Source organism: Thermobia domestica, chromosome 18, assembly GCF_964235325.1.
Source record: "Thermobia domestica chromosome 18, izTheDome1.hap1.1, whole genome shotgun sequence".
Lineage (NCBI taxonomy): Eukaryota > Metazoa > Arthropoda > Insecta > Zygentoma > Lepismatidae > Thermobia > Thermobia domestica.
Genome location: NC_137471.1, coordinates 161,884,191 through 161,906,560, shown reverse-complemented (window position 1 = coordinate 161,906,560; position 22,370 = coordinate 161,884,191). Strand labels below are relative to the sequence as shown.

Genomic DNA, 22,370 nt, shown 5'->3' with positions numbered 1-22,370 from the left:
TTAATATTTTCAATTTCTGTCAACTACAATAGAAATATTTAATAAGTACTATACAACAAGAAAGTATAGGGGGGGGGGACGATGAACCCACACAGCAAGGAATATTTTCTCAACCAAAAGAAAATATTTTCCTCGGTTTCCAAAAGGTTTTCCTTCTCTGGAGATTTCCATGCTGGTTTCCCTAATGTATTCCGAATATTTCCGGAAAATATTTTCCCAAAAATGTTTAGAAAACATTTTAGAAATTACCGAAAGTACATTTTGAGAATGCTAGCCGGAAAGTATATCCAGGAAAATATTCACAAAATCTATTAGAAATATTTTATTGGATGTAATCTAATATGTTTTCACTATTGAGATGGAAAATATTTTCGAAATGATAATAAAAATGTTTTCAATATATATGGGAAACAACGAAAGGAAATATATTCCATATATTTGAAAAATGTTTCCTAATAGGTTATTTGCAATATTTTCAATTTTTACAAGAAAACATATTGAATATATATTTTTTAAAACGTTTAGAATATTTTAAAATTAATTTTTTTCGTAATATAAGAAATATTTTTCAGAAATGTTTTAAAAAGGTTTACTTAAATTTAACAAAAGTATTTTGGTAACTTTCTGTTATAACTTAAATGGAATATTTTCGTACAATATTTGTCTTATTTCCAGAATATTTTATCGGATTTTGAATATAAAACTCTAAAACAGGGAAAAGTAAACATATTAAAAATGAATAGAAAATGTTTTCTGTTACGTTTTGGAAAATATTTTGTGTTTTTAGTGAACAACATTTTCTGATATATTATAGAAATATTTTTACATTGTTTTCAGAATATACTCTTCCGTTACTGGATAAAATATATTTCTTGTTATATCTGAGAAATATCCCAAATACTTACCGGAAATATTTTTAGAAAATGTTTGGAAAACATTTTATGAAGTACAATAAGTATATTTTTAGAACGTTAGAAGGAAAATAATCTAAGGAAAATTTTCACAAATTCTACTATTGTGTTGAATGTAATGCAATATGTTTTGAATGTTGAGAGAGAATAAGTACTAGAGAATATTTAATAAGTACTATAAATACTATACTAACTATAAGTAATAAGTACTATACTAACTATAAGTATAAAAATTTTCAGTGTTTTCAAAGTAATACTGAAAATTTTTTACATACATGATATAAAAAACAGAATAGGAAATATATTCCATAGATTTTACAAATGTTTTCCAACGTGTTACTTGCAATCTTTTCTATTGTTACGAGAAAACGTATGAAATATAATTTTAAAAATGTTTCGAATATTTTAAAAATAAATTCGTTCGTAATATGACAAATATTTTCCAGAAATATTTTTAAAAACACCTATTAATTTTGTATGGAAATGTTTTTGTTACCTTCTACTGTAAATTAACCCTAGGAAGTCCAAGATTTTTTTTTGTTTCAAGTAGGTCCAAGGGGGTCTCCTCGAACCCACAGTATAACATACTATAACTCACATAACATACTATAACTCACATAAATATTTTCATACAATATTTTAGAATTATTTTCAGAATATTTTATCTAATGTTTAATTAAAAAAGTTAAAACAGATATTAAAAATGAATATAGTTTGATGTTTATGAAATATAGTTTGTGATTTTAGCTAATAGTATTTTATTATATATCAAAGAAATACTTTTACATTATTCTCATAATATATGCTTCTGTTACAATAAAAGTACATATTCCTTGTTATACCTAAAATGAATTTTATCGGAAATGTTTCTGAAACATTTATCTAATTTAAATATGTTGGACTATATATATATATATATATATATATATATATATATATATATATAGAGAGAGAGAGAGAGAGAGAGAGAGGAAAGTTACCAATACCGGCCCCCTATCCCTAATCCGGCACCCCAGTCTCTAGCGTCTCTATGAAGCATAAACAGCCAAGTGTTGTGCTGGGCACATTACTTACTCCGATTAAGAAAAGGCGCTGATATTAGAAAGTAATCCTACAAACTTTGGGGGCTGAGAATCAGTAGGCATTGTGATTTGAGTGACTTACAAGTTTTGGTAGTGTCACAGAAATCTGAAGTTTCACGATAAAGGAGTATGGGTAGGCAAAATTTTCATTATAGTAGCTAATTAAGGAACTACAAAGTAAGTAAATACGTGTTTAGTAATACATTATAAGCTTTAATTTCGAAACTATTACGTTTGTTTCCGCTACAGTTTAAAGTGATATAACAACTACATGAGATGAAATCGAACCATGGTCTTCCGTGCTCAAGGCGTATATGCTAACCATACAGTCGCGAAGAAATTCACAAAAGCACACACACACACACACACACACATATATATATATATATATATATATATATATATATATATATATATATATATATATATATACAGATGGTGATCAGGAAAATGGAAACACCTGAACGAAATTGCAACTTACCAGATTAATATGGTGTCGGGCCACCTTTCGCCTTCAGAACAGCCTTGATGCGACGTGGGATGGAAGCATAGAGGTCGTGAATGGTAGCAAGTGGAATTTTACACCATTCCTCGTGCAGGGCATCGGCCAGTTCTCTGAGAGAGGATGGAGGTGGAAATCGTCGCCGGAGTCGTGTTTCCAAGACGAACCACGGATGTTCAATTATGTTGAGATCTGGGGATTGGGTGGGCCAGGGAAGGTGTTGAACTTCATCCTGATGTTCCTCAAACCACGCTGCAACAACGCCAGCTGTGTGAGTGGGTGCATTATCACCCTGGAAGATGGCAGAGACACTGCAGATCATAAGCTTCTTAGGGCGTTCTCCACACATAAACACGGCCCGTGGTTGGGAATAGGGTGAAGGATGACTCATCCGACCATATCACACGTTTCCAGTCTTCAACGGTCCAAGTGGCATGGTCGCGGCACCATTTGCGGCGTGCGAAAGCGTTATGGCCCCTGATGAGCGGTTTGGCCCGTGCAACACGACCCCGTAAGTTCATGTCATGTAATTCGCAGCGGACTGTGATTGTCGAAACAGGGTGGGGGAGGTGCTGATTGAGTTCCTCCGTCACTTGCTCCGCAGTGGCACGACGCTTCTGCGTGACAATGCGCTTTAATACCCGGCGTGACCTGTCACTCATGATTTTCTTCCGCCCACTGTTCCGCTTCCCCGATGTGGTTTTCCCGTGTGTTTTGTAGGCAGTCATCACCTTCCACACTGTCCTACGCGACATACCTAACACAGTAGCCACTGACGTCACAGTCACTCCACATAACCGCGTACCAACAATTTGCCCTCTTTGAAAATCTGAGAGGTCTCCGATTTTACACTACCTCCGTCTGCTGCAGACACTGGACACTGCTGTTCCAGTGCGCCTGACGTAGTATGGAGACCGACCTAACACCACCACCACCAGCGGACCGGCGGACCACAACACCACTGCCAAACCCATACATCTGACGTGTTGCCAACTACAGGTGTTTCCATTTTTCTGATCACCATCTGTATATATATATATATATATATATATATATATATATATATATATATATATATATATATATATATACATATATATACATATATATATATATATATATATACATATATATATATATATTGTTACGTTTTGTTTGTGTTGTTCTGAGATTGACATTTATATTTGTGTACACTTTCTTTTGTGAAATCGTATTTGAGATCACTCGTCTACTCTCCACCCAGTATTACAAAGTTGGTTCGGAGTCCAACTCCCTTTAAGCCTCGGTATTGAAACGTCTTTGGCCTACTGGTTCGAAGATGATGAGAAAGTGCACTAAAAGTCTCAATAATGGGGGAGACTCGTATTTCAGTGGTAGAGCTTGTACTGGAAATCGAAACCCAGGTAACATATGAAGACTGTGAGCTGAATCTAGGTAGGGAGGGATAGCTTGACTAAATTAAAGAGACCATTCCATTTTACATTTTATTTATAAGAATAAAAAAAATGTGAATACAGAGGAATTTCACAAATCGGTTACTTGGAATTACAACTTGAAATTCTTACTACATCACGTATCTGGGCACAACCCCTTCGTAACCAAATGGGTGCTAGAAGGTTTTTATGCTAAACCGCGATTTATTGAAAAATAGTGAATTTGAAACTTCGTACCTCGCAACTTGCATTGGCCCATGAGGCAAAGTGTTAATTCTCGAAGAGGGAATTTGGTCTTGACTTGAAAATAAAACTCATATTGGTCTCTAAACAATCTCAAAGTACTCATCCTGAGTCGAGGGGGGAACTTAGAAAAAATAATCACATACCTGATTTTGTGAAGAGCTTCCCGAACGAGAGCGAAGTTCACTGGTAGTCGTCAGTCCGCAGAATCACCCGAGCCGGCGAACAGGCCTCGCTTATATAGGCGCTTCGTCCCACGCATTTCTGCCAGTTTCTGACGTCGCTCGAAGCTACGTCACGAGCCTCGGCGAGCTTGGAGAAACTTTTTCACGTGCATTCTCAATAGTGGCTAAGACGTCTAGTGTTCTATGATTTGTCCCTATCACGCCGGGGTTGAAATTTCTATTTTACATTTATTTTTTTTACCTATTTTATTTCACGCTTAGCTCCAAATACATAGTATTTTTCATGTATTTATCGCTTGCGTGGTATTAACTAAATATTGCATCCGGGACCCGGCGCTGTGATCTGAGTAAATCAAAGCCAGGGTCTTACCACTATTACATGCGTGTGAGTCGGTGTCAATGAGGCATCAGGTTGCTAATACAATCAGAGCCTCAACTGACTCCGTTCTCCCTTTCCCTCTTTTCCTTGCTGCACACACAATTTGAAAAGCGCGGGCGCCTCACCCCATAATTTGAGTCCGGCTTAGGACTTCGAGGCATAACTGTGTAACAGTTATCCGCCGACCTCGGTAAAAAAAAAGAAAAAAGTGTCGAAAATTATCTTCCTGGTATTCATATCCAAATACAGAAACGGTTGTCCAAGGCAAGTTGCTGGGATCTAAAGGGTTAATATAGAACCTGTCTTATGTAAGGCGTTAAGAAACTAGAAACAAAACTTTCTTGGGAATCTTGGAGATTATGAACGAATAAACTGCAAAAGAGCGGGATTGTAAGATTTCATGGGTTTTAACTATAGTAAGTTTAATGTTACAACAATTCCATTAACAAAATAGGAAATTAAAGAACATGTTCCATATGAAGCTATATGACTTGGAACTTGTAGAATGAAATCTTACAATCATTGTAGCCTTTTAGCTTATAATTATCAAGAGGTTTCATGTGAACTCACAATAGTAGATTTTTTTTAAACCAATTCTTAACCATAGTATTAAGCATGACTTTGAATCGATTATGAGTACAACTTCTGGTAGCGTAAAGAAAATTAAGAGGTTGTGAGTTTACTGATTTGCTAAGTACCATTATATTTACTGTACTGCGGTACTACACTCTAAAAACTATGACGCTTAAATAAGCGTAAAAAAATCGCGATTTTTTTACATATAAAATGAATGTAATATTGTTACATAGAAATGGAAGGTCTCATGTAACGTATAAATTAAGCACAATGTGACGCTTAAATGAATGTAACAAACTTGATGTATGTTACATATAAATAGAAGTGCTAACCGTTACACATAAATAGATTACCCACCGTTACGTATAAATAGAAGAGGCCTCAATTGGTATATCGGGTACAAAATTTAGGTATATTTATCGACAATTCGTATGGTAATTAACTCACATTATTAACCCTTTTAGGATTTCCTCTTTTTGAGGTAAAATTTAGACTTTCACTCAAACAGCTACTGCTTACTTACTATTTGTTGTAAGGTTATGGTTCATAACTCGTTTTTTTTTTTTTAGAAAGCATTCTTTCCAACGGCCAGTATTTCGGTTATATTAGGGACTACACAGGATGCCTGTTTACATGAGCGATTGAAATTTACGAAATCGTTATGGTATTGTTTGAAAACTATCACATAATTTGTTGGTACTAATCTGCTCTTAGATTAGGTTGGATTTATGTAGTTCCCGGATATACTGATAATGGTGTTATTCGCTTTCAGTTGCAGGGCTAATTTCAAGCAAATTCAATTCTTGTACTTTCTTGTACTTTATGTCTCGTGAGCATTGATTGTTTTCTATTGACCTTTAATTTAAATATCTACCCGTGTACCAAGGAAACTTTTGACGTGACTGTTTTTTTCTTGCTAAATATCGTTTAAAAAGTGAGATCATTTACTGTTACAAACAATGAAAAATATTAATCGGGTAAACATCAAAATAATACACTAGCAATAAGTGAAACACTGTTCAAGTCAATTATATTTCACATTCATACTTTTACACTTTTAGAAACTTCACAGCTTCAGGAGATTCACAGTTTCAAAAAGTCTTTGCGACATTAATTGCTTAGGAAAGTTTTGTCGAGTTACGACGCATTGTAAAAGGCCCAGAATTTGACCGTACGCACCTGGATAGTTCAAGTTCTTTACGTAATAGACTGCAGCCCTTAACTCAGAGCATCCATGTTCCAAATTAATAATTTCTTCAGGACCACAATATATTTCTTTCTTTGTGCCAAAAAACACTGTTCGTCCTACAATACTCTTCGTCTTCTGATGTATGCCTGCCTCCTGCAAGTAAAACGATAACACTTTAATATATAATGTATTTGGAAGAACTTTACACAGATAATTTAGTTTTTAGTAAATACTATCTACAATGAAACTTAAAAAAAATACGTACTGATATGTGAATCAGTCCTCGAACTGACCTAAAAAGTCTTGTCCACCTTGCTGAGAGTTTGTGCTTTTATTCAACTCAAGATCTTCAAAAAATAAATAAGTAAAATAAAAATAAAAAATAAAATAAAGAAACAACCGTCCTTTTTGAACTAAGAAACAATATGATAAGATGCATTTCCAGTCTGCGGCGAAAGTATTTCACCAAGTCGTAAAATTTCTTAACCGGATAACTCTGAAGTAGACTCACATAATATGTCAGAGCGGCAACTTGTATTGAAATTTATACCTTCTCTGGAAGATACTAAAAAACCGTACTGAAATAAGAATATTGTTACCTGAAAAAGAAGTGTGACTGAGCAAACTTTGACCTGCACATGTTATTAGAATCGATATGAGCACTATAGTTTAAAATTATCTAACTGTATACTTTATCAGGCGTAAAAGTCACAGTAGGTAAAACACTAGGTTATTTATTATATAACAGCGTATCCAGGCAGGCCTTTTAATTATCCTTTAATTCTTTTACACTTGGAAGATGATGTCACCTGTTGTTCTCAAAATGGAGTCTTGAGTGTAAACTTCTGCCGCAGACTGGGCTTAAAATGTGTTAATGTTTAGAGTAATATTGGCGTTCAAAGGCAGAGTGAATTAGCCCTAAGTGTTGCCTGAGCCTTTGATACTCTACAGTAATAAAATTGTCTGTACAGACATTAACCTTCGAGCATCGTTTTCAATAACTGCTAGCTATTGAAACAATCCGTATCAATCTGTACCAAAAATCAATCCGTTTAATGTGCACAATTTTACTTTTTAAAAAATCACACTAAAAATGTCATTTTACTAGTAACAAATACACATGTTACAACACAGAAGTACGAGTGTACCCTATGGGTGAGTGGTAATGCTCTCTACCTTCTAATCAAAATGTCCTGGGTTCGATTCCCAATAGATGACACATGTGGTTCGGAGCCAACTTTAAACTAGGTCTCGTTCTTTAGAAACTCTGAAGCTCGTTTAAAACGTTAATAACAACTTATTAATAAGGAGGTATCAACAGATGTGTTAAGGACGTTCGGGACGAGCAGAGGCCAAAGTATGAGGTTGCAAATTAAATGTATTTTTTTTATTCTCATACTAAAAGAATGATGAGGATTAATATGCACAGAAGTGTCAAAGTACTAAATGAAGTTCAAAACTAATGTTTACTCAAATTACGTTGGTGATAAATAATTCTCAGTAATAATTCCCTTAACTCTATTATATATACACCTACCTGGGAAATTACTCTAAGCGTAGATCTCTTTGCCTGCAAATGTCTTTCTAGGGCGAAAATATTATTTTCTATGTTGGCTGATAGTGCCACTTTTGACACTGCATCTCCCAGCTTAATTTCAAGAGTGTCTACGTCGTATCCAAAGTAAAGACTTGCCTCTGTTTCCAACTGAAATAAAGGGGAATAAATAAATAAATAAATAAAAGAAAAAAATAAAAATCCATAAATCTTTTTCCTTCATACTATCTTACGGTAGATTTCACGGTGCGTAGACGGTAATGTTCAAGGCACGTAGATGTATCGAGAAAATGAATCTAATTGTACTCTTGAAAAGTGAAGATAAAATAGAATAGAATTATTGGGGCGTCGTGAGAGGGAAAAGCAGGAGTAAGAGTCGCTACTAAACTCATTTTTCCGAAATTTTTTAAAACTGTCTTAAATTTTGAATATAATCCAATTAAATATGAATAATATAAATGGATTTTATTTTACTAACTTCGAAATGTTTGTCCTCGGGTTGACTAATTCATATCGGACATCCGAAGAAATATCAAACAATTTTAATGACCGTGTCAATAGCGACAACTCCCAGTCACGACCCTTCTTTTTAGGTTTTAATAGAAATAGAGAAAGAAAGAGTGAGGAAGAGAAAGAAGAAGGTAGGAAGGAAGAGGGAAGGAGAAGGAAAGGAAGAAGATAGGAGATCTGAGGAGAACGAATTACTGGATAATTTTGGGAATATGGTGAAGAAACTCGAATATTTCTAAAAGGTAGTCTGTATTCAGAATGTTATTGCTCAAGTATTGATATTGTAGGGATCCGGAATAGACACTTGTTCACCCATACAACCTCGACCTGGATCCAGGCAACTACGCCAGTGGGAGTTGCCCCGACCCAGCCCAAGTGACATGAAAGTTTAGTTCTATTGTTTATTCATTATTTTAGAACGAAGGTTACCTAATATCCAGTCTCGGAACTCCAAGATTCAGAGATCGATCACACATTTGAATCAGCCAAAAAAAAAAAAATCGAGCAATGCATACGTTTGTCTCAAATGAAAATTTTGATATTTCTGAAAGATCGTCGTTTATTCAGGCATATCCTGTTATTTTGGCTTTTCTCACAGAGCCGATTATAATTTGTTTTAGACTTTATCTTTTATAACCTTAGTCATGTATTGTAAAACCATTACAATAAACCAACGTTAATGTTACGACTTACGGTTAAAAATTATCACTCAGTTACACACACACATACACATGGGACAGCGTATAAACAAAGATAAAATATTCCAAAGGAAACTATCTAACTACATTGTTTTATACAATTTATTATATTTAGAAAAAAAATAGCCATTAATGACATATTTAACATATATCGAGAGAAAAGTATGGAAAAAAATTGGCAATATACATGCTAGATAGAACAACAACGTCTGAATCACGTATGGAAATATATATATATAATTATATCCACCTATATTAACAAAGAGAATAGTAGGAAAATATAACAAAGAGACCCTGCTACCAATTGACTCATTGTTCTTTAAGTGACTGTCAAAAATAAGGAACTGTGCAGCTATCAATGGAAAGGGGACCCTCTTCCTGTAAGGAAAAGAATCCCTAAAAATTTTCTCAACCCATGTTTACTGAGACGATGCTCAATTTAGGAGCAGATGGGAGCCCCTTAGTTTTTGTTTACACAGACATTAGACATTACTCTAACTACGAGAAAACCTACCGCAATGTTAGTGATTATTTAAAAAAATCACACTTACTACATATGCAAACTGAAGCTACACTTGGACAGGTGTATTGAACCCTAAATTGAATTTTTGGAAGGGGAAAAAGGAGACTTAAATGTTGAAATCACTGACAAAAAGAAAACTTGAAAATTTTCCTACACTATTCTGAAATGGTTCGCATACTACGATGAATCCTGTCTATCACTGTTTATATGCTGTAAACATGGCGTCTTTTGAACTGAATTATATATTTTACTATTTCTGCCTCTTTTCGCTGATAAAAATAACAGTTTATGGCTCCCTACTACGTCCAGATGATTTAACTATTGTTTATACTAGTGTTACCACGATTTATTCCGTTTATCTGCAGAAATTTTCCAAATTTAGAGGAGCTGAAGTTACAGTGTTGTCCTTGATTTACGCCACGTCTTGGAATGGAGGTTTTCGCGCCGTAATACTATAGTTAAGGAAATAGTTCCAGTCACAGCAGAGATTTTTTGGCGGCGGAGAGTATAAAACGAATAGAAAATGGTAAAAATCTGGATCAAACCGGATTTCAGAGTGGATATGGGCATCTCAAGAAGGACGAGGAGGGTCCAAAATATTCTGCCAAAATTTAGATTGATAGATTTTTCTAAGAATTCCTGCCCAGTAGCGGGCCTAGTTTTTGTACAGCATGAAGATGATGATTTCAATGTTTCAATATTTGAAATACCCATATGCTAAATATTATCGTGAAATAACGTATGAATAAAGATATTATTCCCCATAATATAGTTACTACGAAATTATCCCGAATTTCCACATTAATTCCAAGTATAATTATAATCAATTGAATATCATGTATACATCGAAACCTATTTCGGAAAAATTAGCAGGGTACAATGGGTGATAAATTTAGTGGGCCCCTCCGAGCGGAAACCACATTACCTAATTCTAATGGTACATTACACTCTTCATGAATTCACGAAAGCTATAAGTACTTTATCCAAGTTACAGCGTAGGCAAATGAGGTAATACTCGTCCTTAGACATTGCAAAACCAAGCTCAAAAATCCTAACTATCAATCTACTTACAGATTTCTGTAATTCATGAATTCATGAGTTCCAAGCTTTCGACTCACCTCTCGAGTCTTGGTCACGGAGGTTAGAAACAAGAAGAAAAAGAATAGGAACATCAAGCAATGAAAAGAAACGAACTTACCAAGGAGAGAGCTGTAGAAAAAAAAATTTGCCAAGTGCGCCAGCGATATACGGATAAGGTGATACGAACTAAAATATGGCAGGCATGTTATTATTTTTATTGTCATGCTATTCCTGTGAAATTTTTTTAATTATCACCTCCCATTCCTGTCAACTATTCCTTGTCTAGATTTATTTTTTTTTAATGAATAAATAAATTTTCAAGCCTCAGTCTCTCTATTTCATTTCTAGCTTCAAACAAAAGTTGTGAATCTTCTACCCTGTGTTGCGTTTCTTTTAAATGTTTCGATAAACCTGACACCGGATTTCCTGCTTTTGAATCTCTAATGTATTTCTTTACTCCGACTTCTAAATTTCTTTTCGTTTTGACTACATAGCTATCTTGGCAATTGCATTTTATTTCTTAAATACACAATTTTTCATTGGGATCCCTGTAATAACACTTAAATTGGGTGATGCTCTTTTCTAAAGTTTTCGGAGGTTTTAAGACTGTACGAAAACCGTAACGTGCATTTTCTATTTAATGCCAGCTGTCAATCTGGGAAAAATAGGCAATTTTTAGTATGTCTGCATAATGAGGAACGAAATTTGAACTTGGATTTACACGAACTGCATTCATACCGCAAAACCCTTTCATGCCTCTTTACATGGCGTGACAATTTATCAAAACTGAACGTTTTAAAAGAGCAATGAATACACCGATAACTTTTTCTCGAAAACCTATTACCAATTACCTCATTACTTTTGACGTGTACAGTTTCTTGCTCAGAATGTGCATCTCGGTCTTCTCTGTGGGAAAGACTGCTTTCTGTAGGTACTTCTCCAACTGTTTGTACCACACCTCGTGTCCAGCTTCCAGCTGTATCTGCCAAAAAAAAAAAATCAGTACCTAAATTTTGTACAGCCTTTTCAGATTTAAAATTAAGTCTAAGATATAAGTCAGGTTTTGAATTTACTTTTTTTTTTTTGAAGAAAAGTGTTTGAGGTCCGTATTTCATCAGTCACGACAGCCTAATGCTGAAATGGTATCTTAAATGCAGGCTTTAACTTCTTTTGGAGGCTGATCCTTCCATTTTTACACAGAAGATGGTTGCTTGGGAAGGATTTGGCTACGACAATCAATTGTGAGTAAGCTAGACTCGCAGTGGGTTTGTTATTAATCTCAAGTCTTATCCATTACTTGCTGGAATGTTGTGCATGCAACTATAAAAGGACCCAGAAAATTAACCTTGACTCTTTTAAATGAACATTTATAGCATTGTTTAACATGAATAGTTTTGTTTTAAATTTAGTTTACCATCCGCCTATTTGTCACGATGACTGGAGAGCAGGAAAGGCTTCGACAAAAATTAAGACGAACTCGACCACGGCCTTATTAGATGCCATCAGCATTAACCTGGTAGGACTGGGGGGAAATTCTAAAATTGGACTACCGAACAACGTCTGAAATATCGCCATCCATGTTTTTTGAAAGGCCTGACAACTTTTGTGAGAAACTAATTAGTGCTGTTACTCATAAAGCGAACAATAATAGAGTGGATGATCGAGGTGCCTGAGACTTCAGGCTGCCAGTGGGGCATGGATCTTCGTGATTATTAAAACTTAACACCTAATGACAACGTGCCAGGCCGATTGGTGGAATGAAGAAAGTGGGAGGAAACGGAAGAAACGCAAGAAAACCCACGCACACGGTGTTTATTCATCAGAAGGCCCACATGGCATGAGCCGAGTTTGAACCAAGGATCCCACGCACCAGAGGTGGGTGTTCCAACCAATGCGCCCACGCGGCCCCTTTATCAACATGAGTTAACACAAACTTGGGGTAATACTACTTGACAAAACTGCAGCATACCGAACATGCCTTGTTCACGTTCTTGTTGACAAGTGAGCCCGCGACGTTAAACTTTAGGGGTGAGTGCTAGTCAGGACCAGTTTTTTTTTTTTTTTTTGTGGGCATAAAATGACATAATATCCATTTCTGAGTCACTTTCACATCTATAAAAAAATCAGGAAAAATAGAGCATTACACCTGTCAATATTATATGTCTAAATTTCAAAATAATGGCTCTCACCACAATAATTGGTACACTTACTTTAATACAATAAAACTGAGAGGCCATACCTAACAAGGGACAATTCCAATTTTGTAAATTCAATTGTTGAAAATGATTGTTAGCACTGGATTCAGCACCAAAAGAAACAGAGAAAAAGAGTTTAGTGGCAGACCGTATACAGCGTGGGAAATAAGTGAGGGCAAAATGCGAAGATAGAACGTAGAAAATGCCTAGAAATGTTATGTCAATTTTGAAACGAGTAGAGGGATTAGGAGAGTCTGAAGAAAATTTTTGACATCTGTAACAGGAGGCGTTCCATGCTTTGGCAATATATCAATACTAAGGTGACATGAATGAAGAACTAGAGATCCTGTAATACGGTCCATAAGCACGTTGTATGCACGAAGGAATAACCTCGCTTGCGCGCATACCCACTATCACTGACGCGCCTGTTCCCTTCGGACGCATTCCTGCGCAGCCCCACCAGTTTCGTCTTACACTGACTCGGTTAGATAACATTCGTGCTTTCAAGTGGCTACCTATCACCGGTTAGTTTATTTTTCGCACTATAGTTTTTATGGTACGCATCCAAAGGCCGTATTTAGACGCAAATCGTAAAAGAATTGTAATTTTTCAACAGTTACTTCTTGTGGTTCCCTTGAATTTTATCTATGTCAAGTGAGATATTTTCATGTGGAAACCTTTTAGGGAACAATACGAAGGAAATTAGTGAAAGAATTATAATTCTTTTAGGCCTACTTCAATTTCTTCCTTATTGTCTTCTAAATGGTTTGTGCTAGGCGACATGAAAATATCTCACTTGGCATACTCGTAGAGAAAATTTAAGGGGGTCATCAGAAGTAATGGTTGAAAAATTATGGCCTTATTTTCTTTAATGCTTTTTCTTATATATAGGCAGTAGCGTACCCAGGAATTTATTTCGGGGGGGTCGAAACTAAATATGAAGGTATTTTATATTAAAGTTCCTAAAATTGCCCCTAAAATTAGGCTAAATTTTTAAAAAGTCGAAATTTCGGGGGGGTCCGGACCCCCAGGTCCCCCCCTGCGTACGTCCCTGTATATAAGCCTACGTAGTCCGGATATATGACAAAAACAAAAATGAAAAAACACCAATCCTCTGCTTGGTCGCCACTCAATAGCACGAATGCAATCTAACCGAGTCTGAGTAGGGCGAAACTGCAGGCCCGTGCGTAAGCGACAGGGTGGCGACCGAAGGGAGCAAGCGGATCAGCGACGGTCTTTCATATGCATTCACTTATTTCATCTATCGTAAAGCACTTGTAACGATTTTACACTTGAAACCGTATACTAGTAAACCTAAAATACATGTGCATTACTTTGGCAGGGCTCTAGAACTTATTAATCGAGCAGACGGCTCTACCAAATTTTCACACATTTATCGCATTTTCTGATTTCTTGCAGAGCATGCACTAAATGCGGAGCTAATGCATAAAACACGAACCAACTCCTGCTACGTGGCCAGTAAAAGCACGAATGCTATCTAACCGAGTCAGAGCAGGAACGCAGCACGGGGCCCGAGCGGAGCGAGGGGGTGCTTTCGTAGGGACCAGGCGCGTCAGCGACGGGGGGCATACGCATAAAGAAGGATAGTGGAACATACATAAAATACCCCAATAATTTTCACCTTGAAAAACACTTAAATAATCGTAATAAAAATGGTTTCACTGGTTTTCCGGGTACAAATGGCCCGCTGCGAGGAGAAATTAGTCTGTTTTGAATTTTCATTTCTTTTCCACACTTCGCATAGTTGATTTTACGTTTCAACATAACATGACGCTTCAAAAACTTTATAATATGACGCTCTTTATCACACAATTATTTGTAATAAAATCGTATGTTTACATTATACCCATCGCAAATGTCCATTCCTAACACGAAAAGATTATTTCCACCTTTCCACCAAATTATTTCCACTTAGAATACGTTCACTGTCATTCAAAATGTATTTCAATATATCTAATGACAGAAATTACTTACAGTATATTCACAATCTACTTCTTTTACGAAATGCGTTTGTCATTGTATTTTAACTATAAATTTTGTTTTTGGTAGAGCCGTCTGCTCGAGTGAACTCTTCTAGAACACAGGTTCCCATATTCATTTAGCTGTAATAAAGACACAAAACAACATTGCTTTGCATTTAATTTTATGGCCTGCAGAAATTTGTTTTATATAAATATGTCTTCTATGAATATGTGTTTCACAAAAATATGCAAAGTTTTGAATTTGGCCTGTAAATCTTTCACAATGTGGGTGCCAAGAGTAAACCAGCACCTTATAACTTTCCAACCCGTCTTTCTAGTGGTGCGCCAAAAGTAAACCTGCACGCCTTGTTTAATGTCTTTATTAAAGTTCCATGGGAAGGGGAACCAGTAATCTAGAACCTTGCCCTTAGAGGACAACCAAACCATTCTTGTTTGCTATGTTCAAGTAGTATCTAAAAACTTATATTAGAGATTTTTTTTAATAATACAAGAATGTCATCCATCAAAAGAGTGTGTATTCCGAAATAATGTACTGAACGTAATGATTCATCTTCTGGGAAGAATCAAAAGAGCATTCCTACATACTTTCCATCATTATTTCTAATACCTTAATGTATATCATACGTTATTTCCACATACTGTACCTTGTCCAATCCTTGCGTGTTTTGTTGGAGGCCGGTCACAATATTCACACCACCCTTTAGATTCTTCTCTCGTGTAATAATCGCAGTGCCAAGTTTCTTCATTGCATCTTCCTCTTTTTACACCTCTTGCGTCCACGTCGGAGTCCATGATGCCGACTTGTTTTCACACAACTTTAGATTTCCCTGAACAACATTAAATAATTTCATGAAATAAAAATGGCTCCCGTTCGGGTTTGATCGACTTCTTTCGGATTTTAGCGAACATTTCAACGTAACGACATGTGATTTATAAAATTTTATACGTCACCGTAAATGCAACGGCGTGACACACAAAATATTCTTACATTGTCGTCCCTCTTAAGGCGAGGTTGTTACATTTAAACTTTACTTCTTGGTGTTTAAATGTAACAAAATTACATCCATTTTTTCCCAGCAAACCATATTTATACATCACATTCCATTTTACATATATTTCTTCTACAGTTACGTGTATTTATAAGTCAAACATGTGAATGAACGTCACAATTTTTCTCTGTGTATACTGCGTACAATTATAGTCATACATGTTAAGTGTGATTATCTCAGGCTACTAAATGATTCAACTAAAAATGAGAGAAAATCAACATTAAAGACACTCAAACACAATTAGCGTGAAGCGCTTTAAAGTTTGACTGAGGTGGACGATAAAATTACAAGAGCAGTTTTTCCTTGTTTATAGCATAAACTACATGGGAAAAACATAATGGTATAGAATTGTACACTCGATTGTTTTTACTTTATTCCGTAAAATCTTGCGGGGTTGTGCCTTACAATTTGCGAACGAAATTCATTAGATTGGTTCAATATACCATTTAGAATTAATAAAGCATAGGCGATACTCTACTTTCCTATAAAACCAGAATCAAGTGAATATTGCATATTTATGGCATATAAGAAAACTATAACTTGGAAAGTATTTGAGTACATCATTACATATCCTGTAATAGATTTATTGTAATATAGAAGCGATTGCATACTAAATGCTTAAGTCGCGTATGTAATGCAACTTGAATAATGAGCGACTAACGGTTAATACCCAATGCTTAATAAGTATTAAAATTGATCTTAATTTTTTAGCGAAAAAAAATATCACTAACCTTATTAGCTATTACTATCAACATTGGTTGCCATAAGTGTAATATACTACAATCTTATTGCATAACTGTGTCCTATACTAGTGATTAGAGTATATATTCTTTTTTTTTCATTCTGTCATTCTCTACTCATTTTTCTTTATTTGTTTTTTCTCATCCTGTGTGGTATGCACCATGCCTCACACATTGGCATTTATGTATACTGGCAATATACAGAAATTGCAAACTAAAGAGCACACTTTAGCGCACCTAGGGGTTAAATACAAACAACTCTAGATTTTTCTATTCCATGAGAGGTTCCGTCAGTAAGAGGGAGACTGAATAGTCGAAGGACTGACCCTATGGTTAGTGTGTTAGTTTATGCCCTAATGGCCTAGGGTAATGACAGATACAAATTCTAATAATCAGGGATGCAGTTACATTTACTATACCAGAGTACATGTTTTTTGCAGGGGACTGCATAACATTTCTTTATAATTAAGGGGGGATGTTAGGGGAGGTCTATAGATTAGTACTGTTAGTATTCCTATTCTTATTATTACTAAAAAATGTATTGGTATTAGCATTCGTATTTTATGTCTCTTTTTTTTAAATACAATACGAAATCGAGAGGGATTTCTGAATAGTTAGAAAGGAAATTTACGAAGTAAAGTTACATCATGTTTCATCATGTTGGTGGTTCCTGTTGTTTTATAAGATAGATTTTTAAACACAAAAGTTAACCACAACAAAGCTATGGTTGAGCTAGAGAATTTTTTTTTAAACACCGGACTATGTTCCGTTCTTTCTTTTACTTCAACTAATCTTGACTGATAACAACCATAGGCTTCCGTTCGTGGTGAACTTTCCTGTCTTTAAATCTTAAACTCATAGTGTAAGTGATTTAGTTATTCGGAGAATAATCCTACAGAGAAGCGACATACAGGAAGACCTGTATATATCCTGTTGTTGAGCATCAGTTGAATGCAGATCTGATTAAATTCAATGTGCAATGGATAACTAAATAAATTACTTCCTTGTTCTCTTTTCGCTTCGGTGTTTGCCAAAAGATAAACATACAGAGGTTCCAAAAATTACGGTCTTTAACATGGTGGAATGAGAATGTGGAAACTCGATTACCATACTCACATATAAACTTCTTTAAATGTCTAAAACAAACTTGTGCTTTTACTTGACCAAACATTAGGAATTTAATTTCTATATTTAGACAATAACTTTCCATGGCTTTTGGTACGTTAGATCGTGCTTATTACAATAACATTGAGTTATTTCATATATTGAGAAGGTTTTAAAATCTCTTGACGTTGCTTACAATCTTCTTATGATTTGTCACAACGCTGATTTGAAAGAGTTTTTTAGTCCTTTTACTTTGAGTCTTATCACTTGTTCAAATTTTTGTGTTTGTACTGGTACGAGAAGAGTTTTTCACCTGTAAGCAATGAACTGATGTAGGTAAATGGGAGTCTGTCCGTAGATAAAGAGCTTTTTTTGTCACTGCTGAAGGTTATAAATTTTGTAGCACAGAGAAAGTTCTGTGTCCGGATGGAAGTTCAGATTTTAGGTCACTGCTGTCCACTAATAGACAGTGATGGACTGAACAATAAAAATAATCAGTTTCCATATCGTCCCTCTGGATCAGCCCTGGATGGGGCCATTAGGCTGTGATCTGGATCCTTGGGTACCTCCAAAGACCAGGACATTGGGGGGGGCCTTATCCTAGACATCACACTGGCAAGGCAATGGATAGAGATCTGCAATCAAAGAGACTATTAGCTTACATTATCATTAACCTTGGCTTATGCAGAGTACTTGTTTATATAGGAAGGTCCACTGGGTCCTTCTATTAATTGTTCATTTCTTTTTTTAAACTGGGCTGACCACACATCAGTTTTAGGAAAGATATAGTGATCGATGGAACCTGCGAAGGTTACCAAAACGAGGCTATCTGAAAGTGAGATTCGAATAAGAAAAATGTTTTTCATTCAGATATCCTGAGTGTGCTGTCCACACATCGCCAAAGTCTAGGTATAGATACCTGTTTAAATAATGTATGTGATTGTATTAATGTCACAAGAATCAATTTTGTACCATGAACAAGCTAACTCGGAAGAGTCGGTGTATGTGCGCTGACCACACATTATTGTAAGAATGCCTCTTGTGTTCAAGCTGTGACTGTGGGTGAAGATAAAGATAACATCATGGTAAAACAAGTTCTTCACAAATTGATTGATGTACCTAAGTCGGTTTGTTTCTTCGTGAGTGGAATGATAATGAGGGAGGAAAGTGGATTATTAACTATATTTTTTATTTACTGCAGTGATTAAGGGGTGATGAGTCATATGGTGAGTAAATTCAAGGTACTTTACAAGATGGACAATACCTTGTTTGGGCACACATTGCCTTATTGACATACATTTGCCGTATATTTTATTTTTTGACGTGGTCAGGTTGAGGACTAGAGTGTTAAGAGGAAGTTTGAATTGCGCCAGCGTGGCGGAAATAAGCTAATTATACAGCTTGGTATAATGATATGTGGCTTGTAAATTATCAGCTCAACTGGCGAATGTTCGGAGAGAGAGGAAAAGGGGGTTCTTACATCGCGACTGAGAGTGTACATCTAGTATACTATTACAGACGCCGGCTTCAGCCCAGGGACATCGTAACATTGTCAGATAAGTATATTTGCATTGTTTTTCTAAATTAGAAGATATGAGTGGTCAGTCGTTTGGATTTCTATGCATGATTACGTAACGTTTGTTATATATGGTCTTTTATACCTTGAAATGTTACCATTATCTATCTACCTTCTTTTTTTTAAATTGAATTTTAACAAAGATAAAACTTAACAAATTGATGCAATGCTTTTAAGTAACTTCGTGAACCACAGGACTATTAAACAGATCTTAGATTCAACAAGATTTAATTAAATTTAATTATACCTTTGATAGTAGGCTACTTAAGAGCATTAGTTCCAAAGTATCTTCAAAATTGATGTGAATTAATTGAACTAAAAAATTTAAAACAACTCAAGCAAACTGATATAAGCTTTGAACATGTAATGTTTCATCACTGAAATCCTTTTTCTAGTTTTACTCTTTATTATAATTTATGTACCTATAGTGTTCAAGATAAGACGTATTCCACAATAGGGCATAACAAGCATTGAGAAATTCTCAGTTAACGTGCCTAGTGTTCACAATTGTATGCCTATTTCCTCTTTTTAATATGTTATCTTGATTACTATTAATTTCCTGAGTTAATATTACAGGAGTTTTTTTGTTTTCCTTTTTTTAACTGTGGTGCAACATTGTAAAGTTAACTATTGGCAAATTAGGCCCTCAGAGGAGGAGGCAGTCTTATCTTGTGCACATTATGTTTTGTTCATTTTATTTGCATACTTTTGAGGTGGCTTAGTAAAAATAACGAGGAAAAGAAATGTCAAATATCTTTTATTTTTTGAAGTAAATTGATAATCAAATGATTAAAAAAAATTAATAACTTTAACTTATAACAAAACATAAGAAATGAAAAGGAATACTCAGTTATCTCCAAATTCATTGATAATCAAGTGATTAAAAATTAATAACTTTTAATAAAAGTATAAAAAGGAAAATGAATACTCAGTTATTTCCAAGGCGCAGGTCTTTTCACTTCTCTCACCTGGGCTCTGCTGTCAGGCCTCTGAAAGGAAAGGTCTGAAACGAAAAATTCTCACACACAAACATAGTATTATAGATTGGACCCGGGGACTTGAAGTTGTGTGTAGTGTCCCGACTACTTATTAGTCGACCTTTAAAGAACTTGATAGTTAAGACGTTACTGGATTTAAGTAGTAGTTACATTGTATATGATTCTACACTATGCTAATTAATAGGTATGATAACAAATGAGTTTAAATAAGTTCTTAACTTTGTGGTTCATATTTTTCAGCTTGTTGGGGTATACGTAGCATCTTTTGCTCGAAGAACGCAAAGGAACGAGAAGGGAAGACTCTACGTTTCCAAAGAGAATGATGGGAGGTCTCCTGTTTCGGGGTAAGTACTATCTCCCTGAATTGTTAGTGTATTAGTTTTGTAGCATGCGTTTTCAACTTCTTCACGTCAAGTTACCAATTCGTTTTACAAGTGAGTGTTGACATAGTTTAGTGCCGAACTCCAGTGCAACAAAATCGCAGTTCGTATCCTGGGAGTATCCCATACCGATTGCCACAAGTGAAAGCCACAAGGAAGGATAGTGACCGAAGTTGTAGTTGAACAGTGATTATAAGAGTGTTTTTTTTTCATTACCTGTGAATTTAGTAAGTGGTTCCCTAAGGAAAACAAAAGATGGTACCATAGTTTGGAGTGTGTTACGCATACAGAAAGTGAGTGAGTCGGGATTCGATCTCCGACTTATCTGTTCCCTTTCAAAGTTAGATACCATTGCGTAAATGCCAATAATCACCGGAAAGTGATGTCATTTTGACATCGATATTAATTTTGACAAACATTCCGGGTTTCGAACTCGGGACCCCTAGTGTAGATAGGGATGATATGTGGTAAACTAAGTGTCTATTGAAAGTATTAGATTCTAACCTACTTTCACATAACCAATTTAAATATAAACTTGAGCTCGTGCGGAGCGATAGTTAAGATATAGAATAAAAAATGATCCATCGGGGGATCGAACTAGTGGTCGTTAAGAACCAATTGCTTAACAGAGACTACGGTGTATACCAATCGTGATAATCTGTTTGGCAACATTAATAACATGATTCGTTTCGTTGTAATTTTATAACCCTGTTTTATTTATTTGTTTTTATATTTTCCCCATATAAATGCTGGTGTGTTCTTCGATATAGAAGCTACACGCAACAACATCCTGAGTCCTTGTTAGCAGCTGGACTCACTTCCGTCACCTGATAAGGGGTGATTTGCTTTTAGTTTTAACGCTGAATGAGAAACGGGTTTTGAGGAAGTATCCGCGAATAATTTAAAAAAGAAATTTCATAAAGCACAATGATATTCGAATAACTTTTAAGGTTTAAAGAGTACACTTTTGTTTGTTAATTTATTTCAATTAAAATTATAATTACCGTCACGTTATTTTATTTACATCCTAAAGTTCGTGTGCGCCGTGCGCTGTCGTGAAGCAGTGTTTTCCACTTATTAAACAGGGCCGCTTATGGAGGGGGCCACCAAATTTTGAAAGTCTCATTACTTCTAGTTTTTTAAATCTTTTGTTGGGTATACTCCTAAGTTTTATTCTGACTCAAATTAAGTTACTTTATACCAGATTCATTAACAACAAGTTGACAGAGCTCGAGTATCCTTAATCTGTGTCCTGTAGTTTATGAAAGATTCTACTATTCGATTATTGACTTTCATTACGACCTAATGTACACATAATGATTTTCTTCCAATGTTTTATTATTATTATTATTATTATTATTATTATTATTATTATTATTATTATTATTATTATTATTTGTACAAGTGACAGCGTGATTTAATACCACTCTGCGTTGCATTATCCGCGTTGTATGCCTTT

General features: G+C 35.3%; 1 protein-coding gene across 1 annotated transcript; it reads right to left on the bottom strand.

The window, feature by feature from the left end:
- Window positions 1-6,220: 6,220 nt before the first annotated feature.
- LOC145675610 (uncharacterized) lies at window positions 6,221-16,097 on the bottom strand. The gene is made up of 4 exons (XM_081746146.1): window positions 15,709-16,097; window positions 11,718-11,848; window positions 8,038-8,205; window positions 6,221-6,653 (listed from the first exon to the last, which is right to left on the bottom strand). The coding sequence occupies exons 1-4, from the start codon at window positions 15,854-15,856 to the stop codon at window positions 6,378-6,380; spliced, it is 723 nt and encodes a 240-aa protein (XP_081602272.1). The 5' UTR covers window positions 15,857-16,097; the 3' UTR covers window positions 6,221-6,377.
- Between the last annotated feature and the right edge of the window lie 6,273 nt (window positions 16,098-22,370).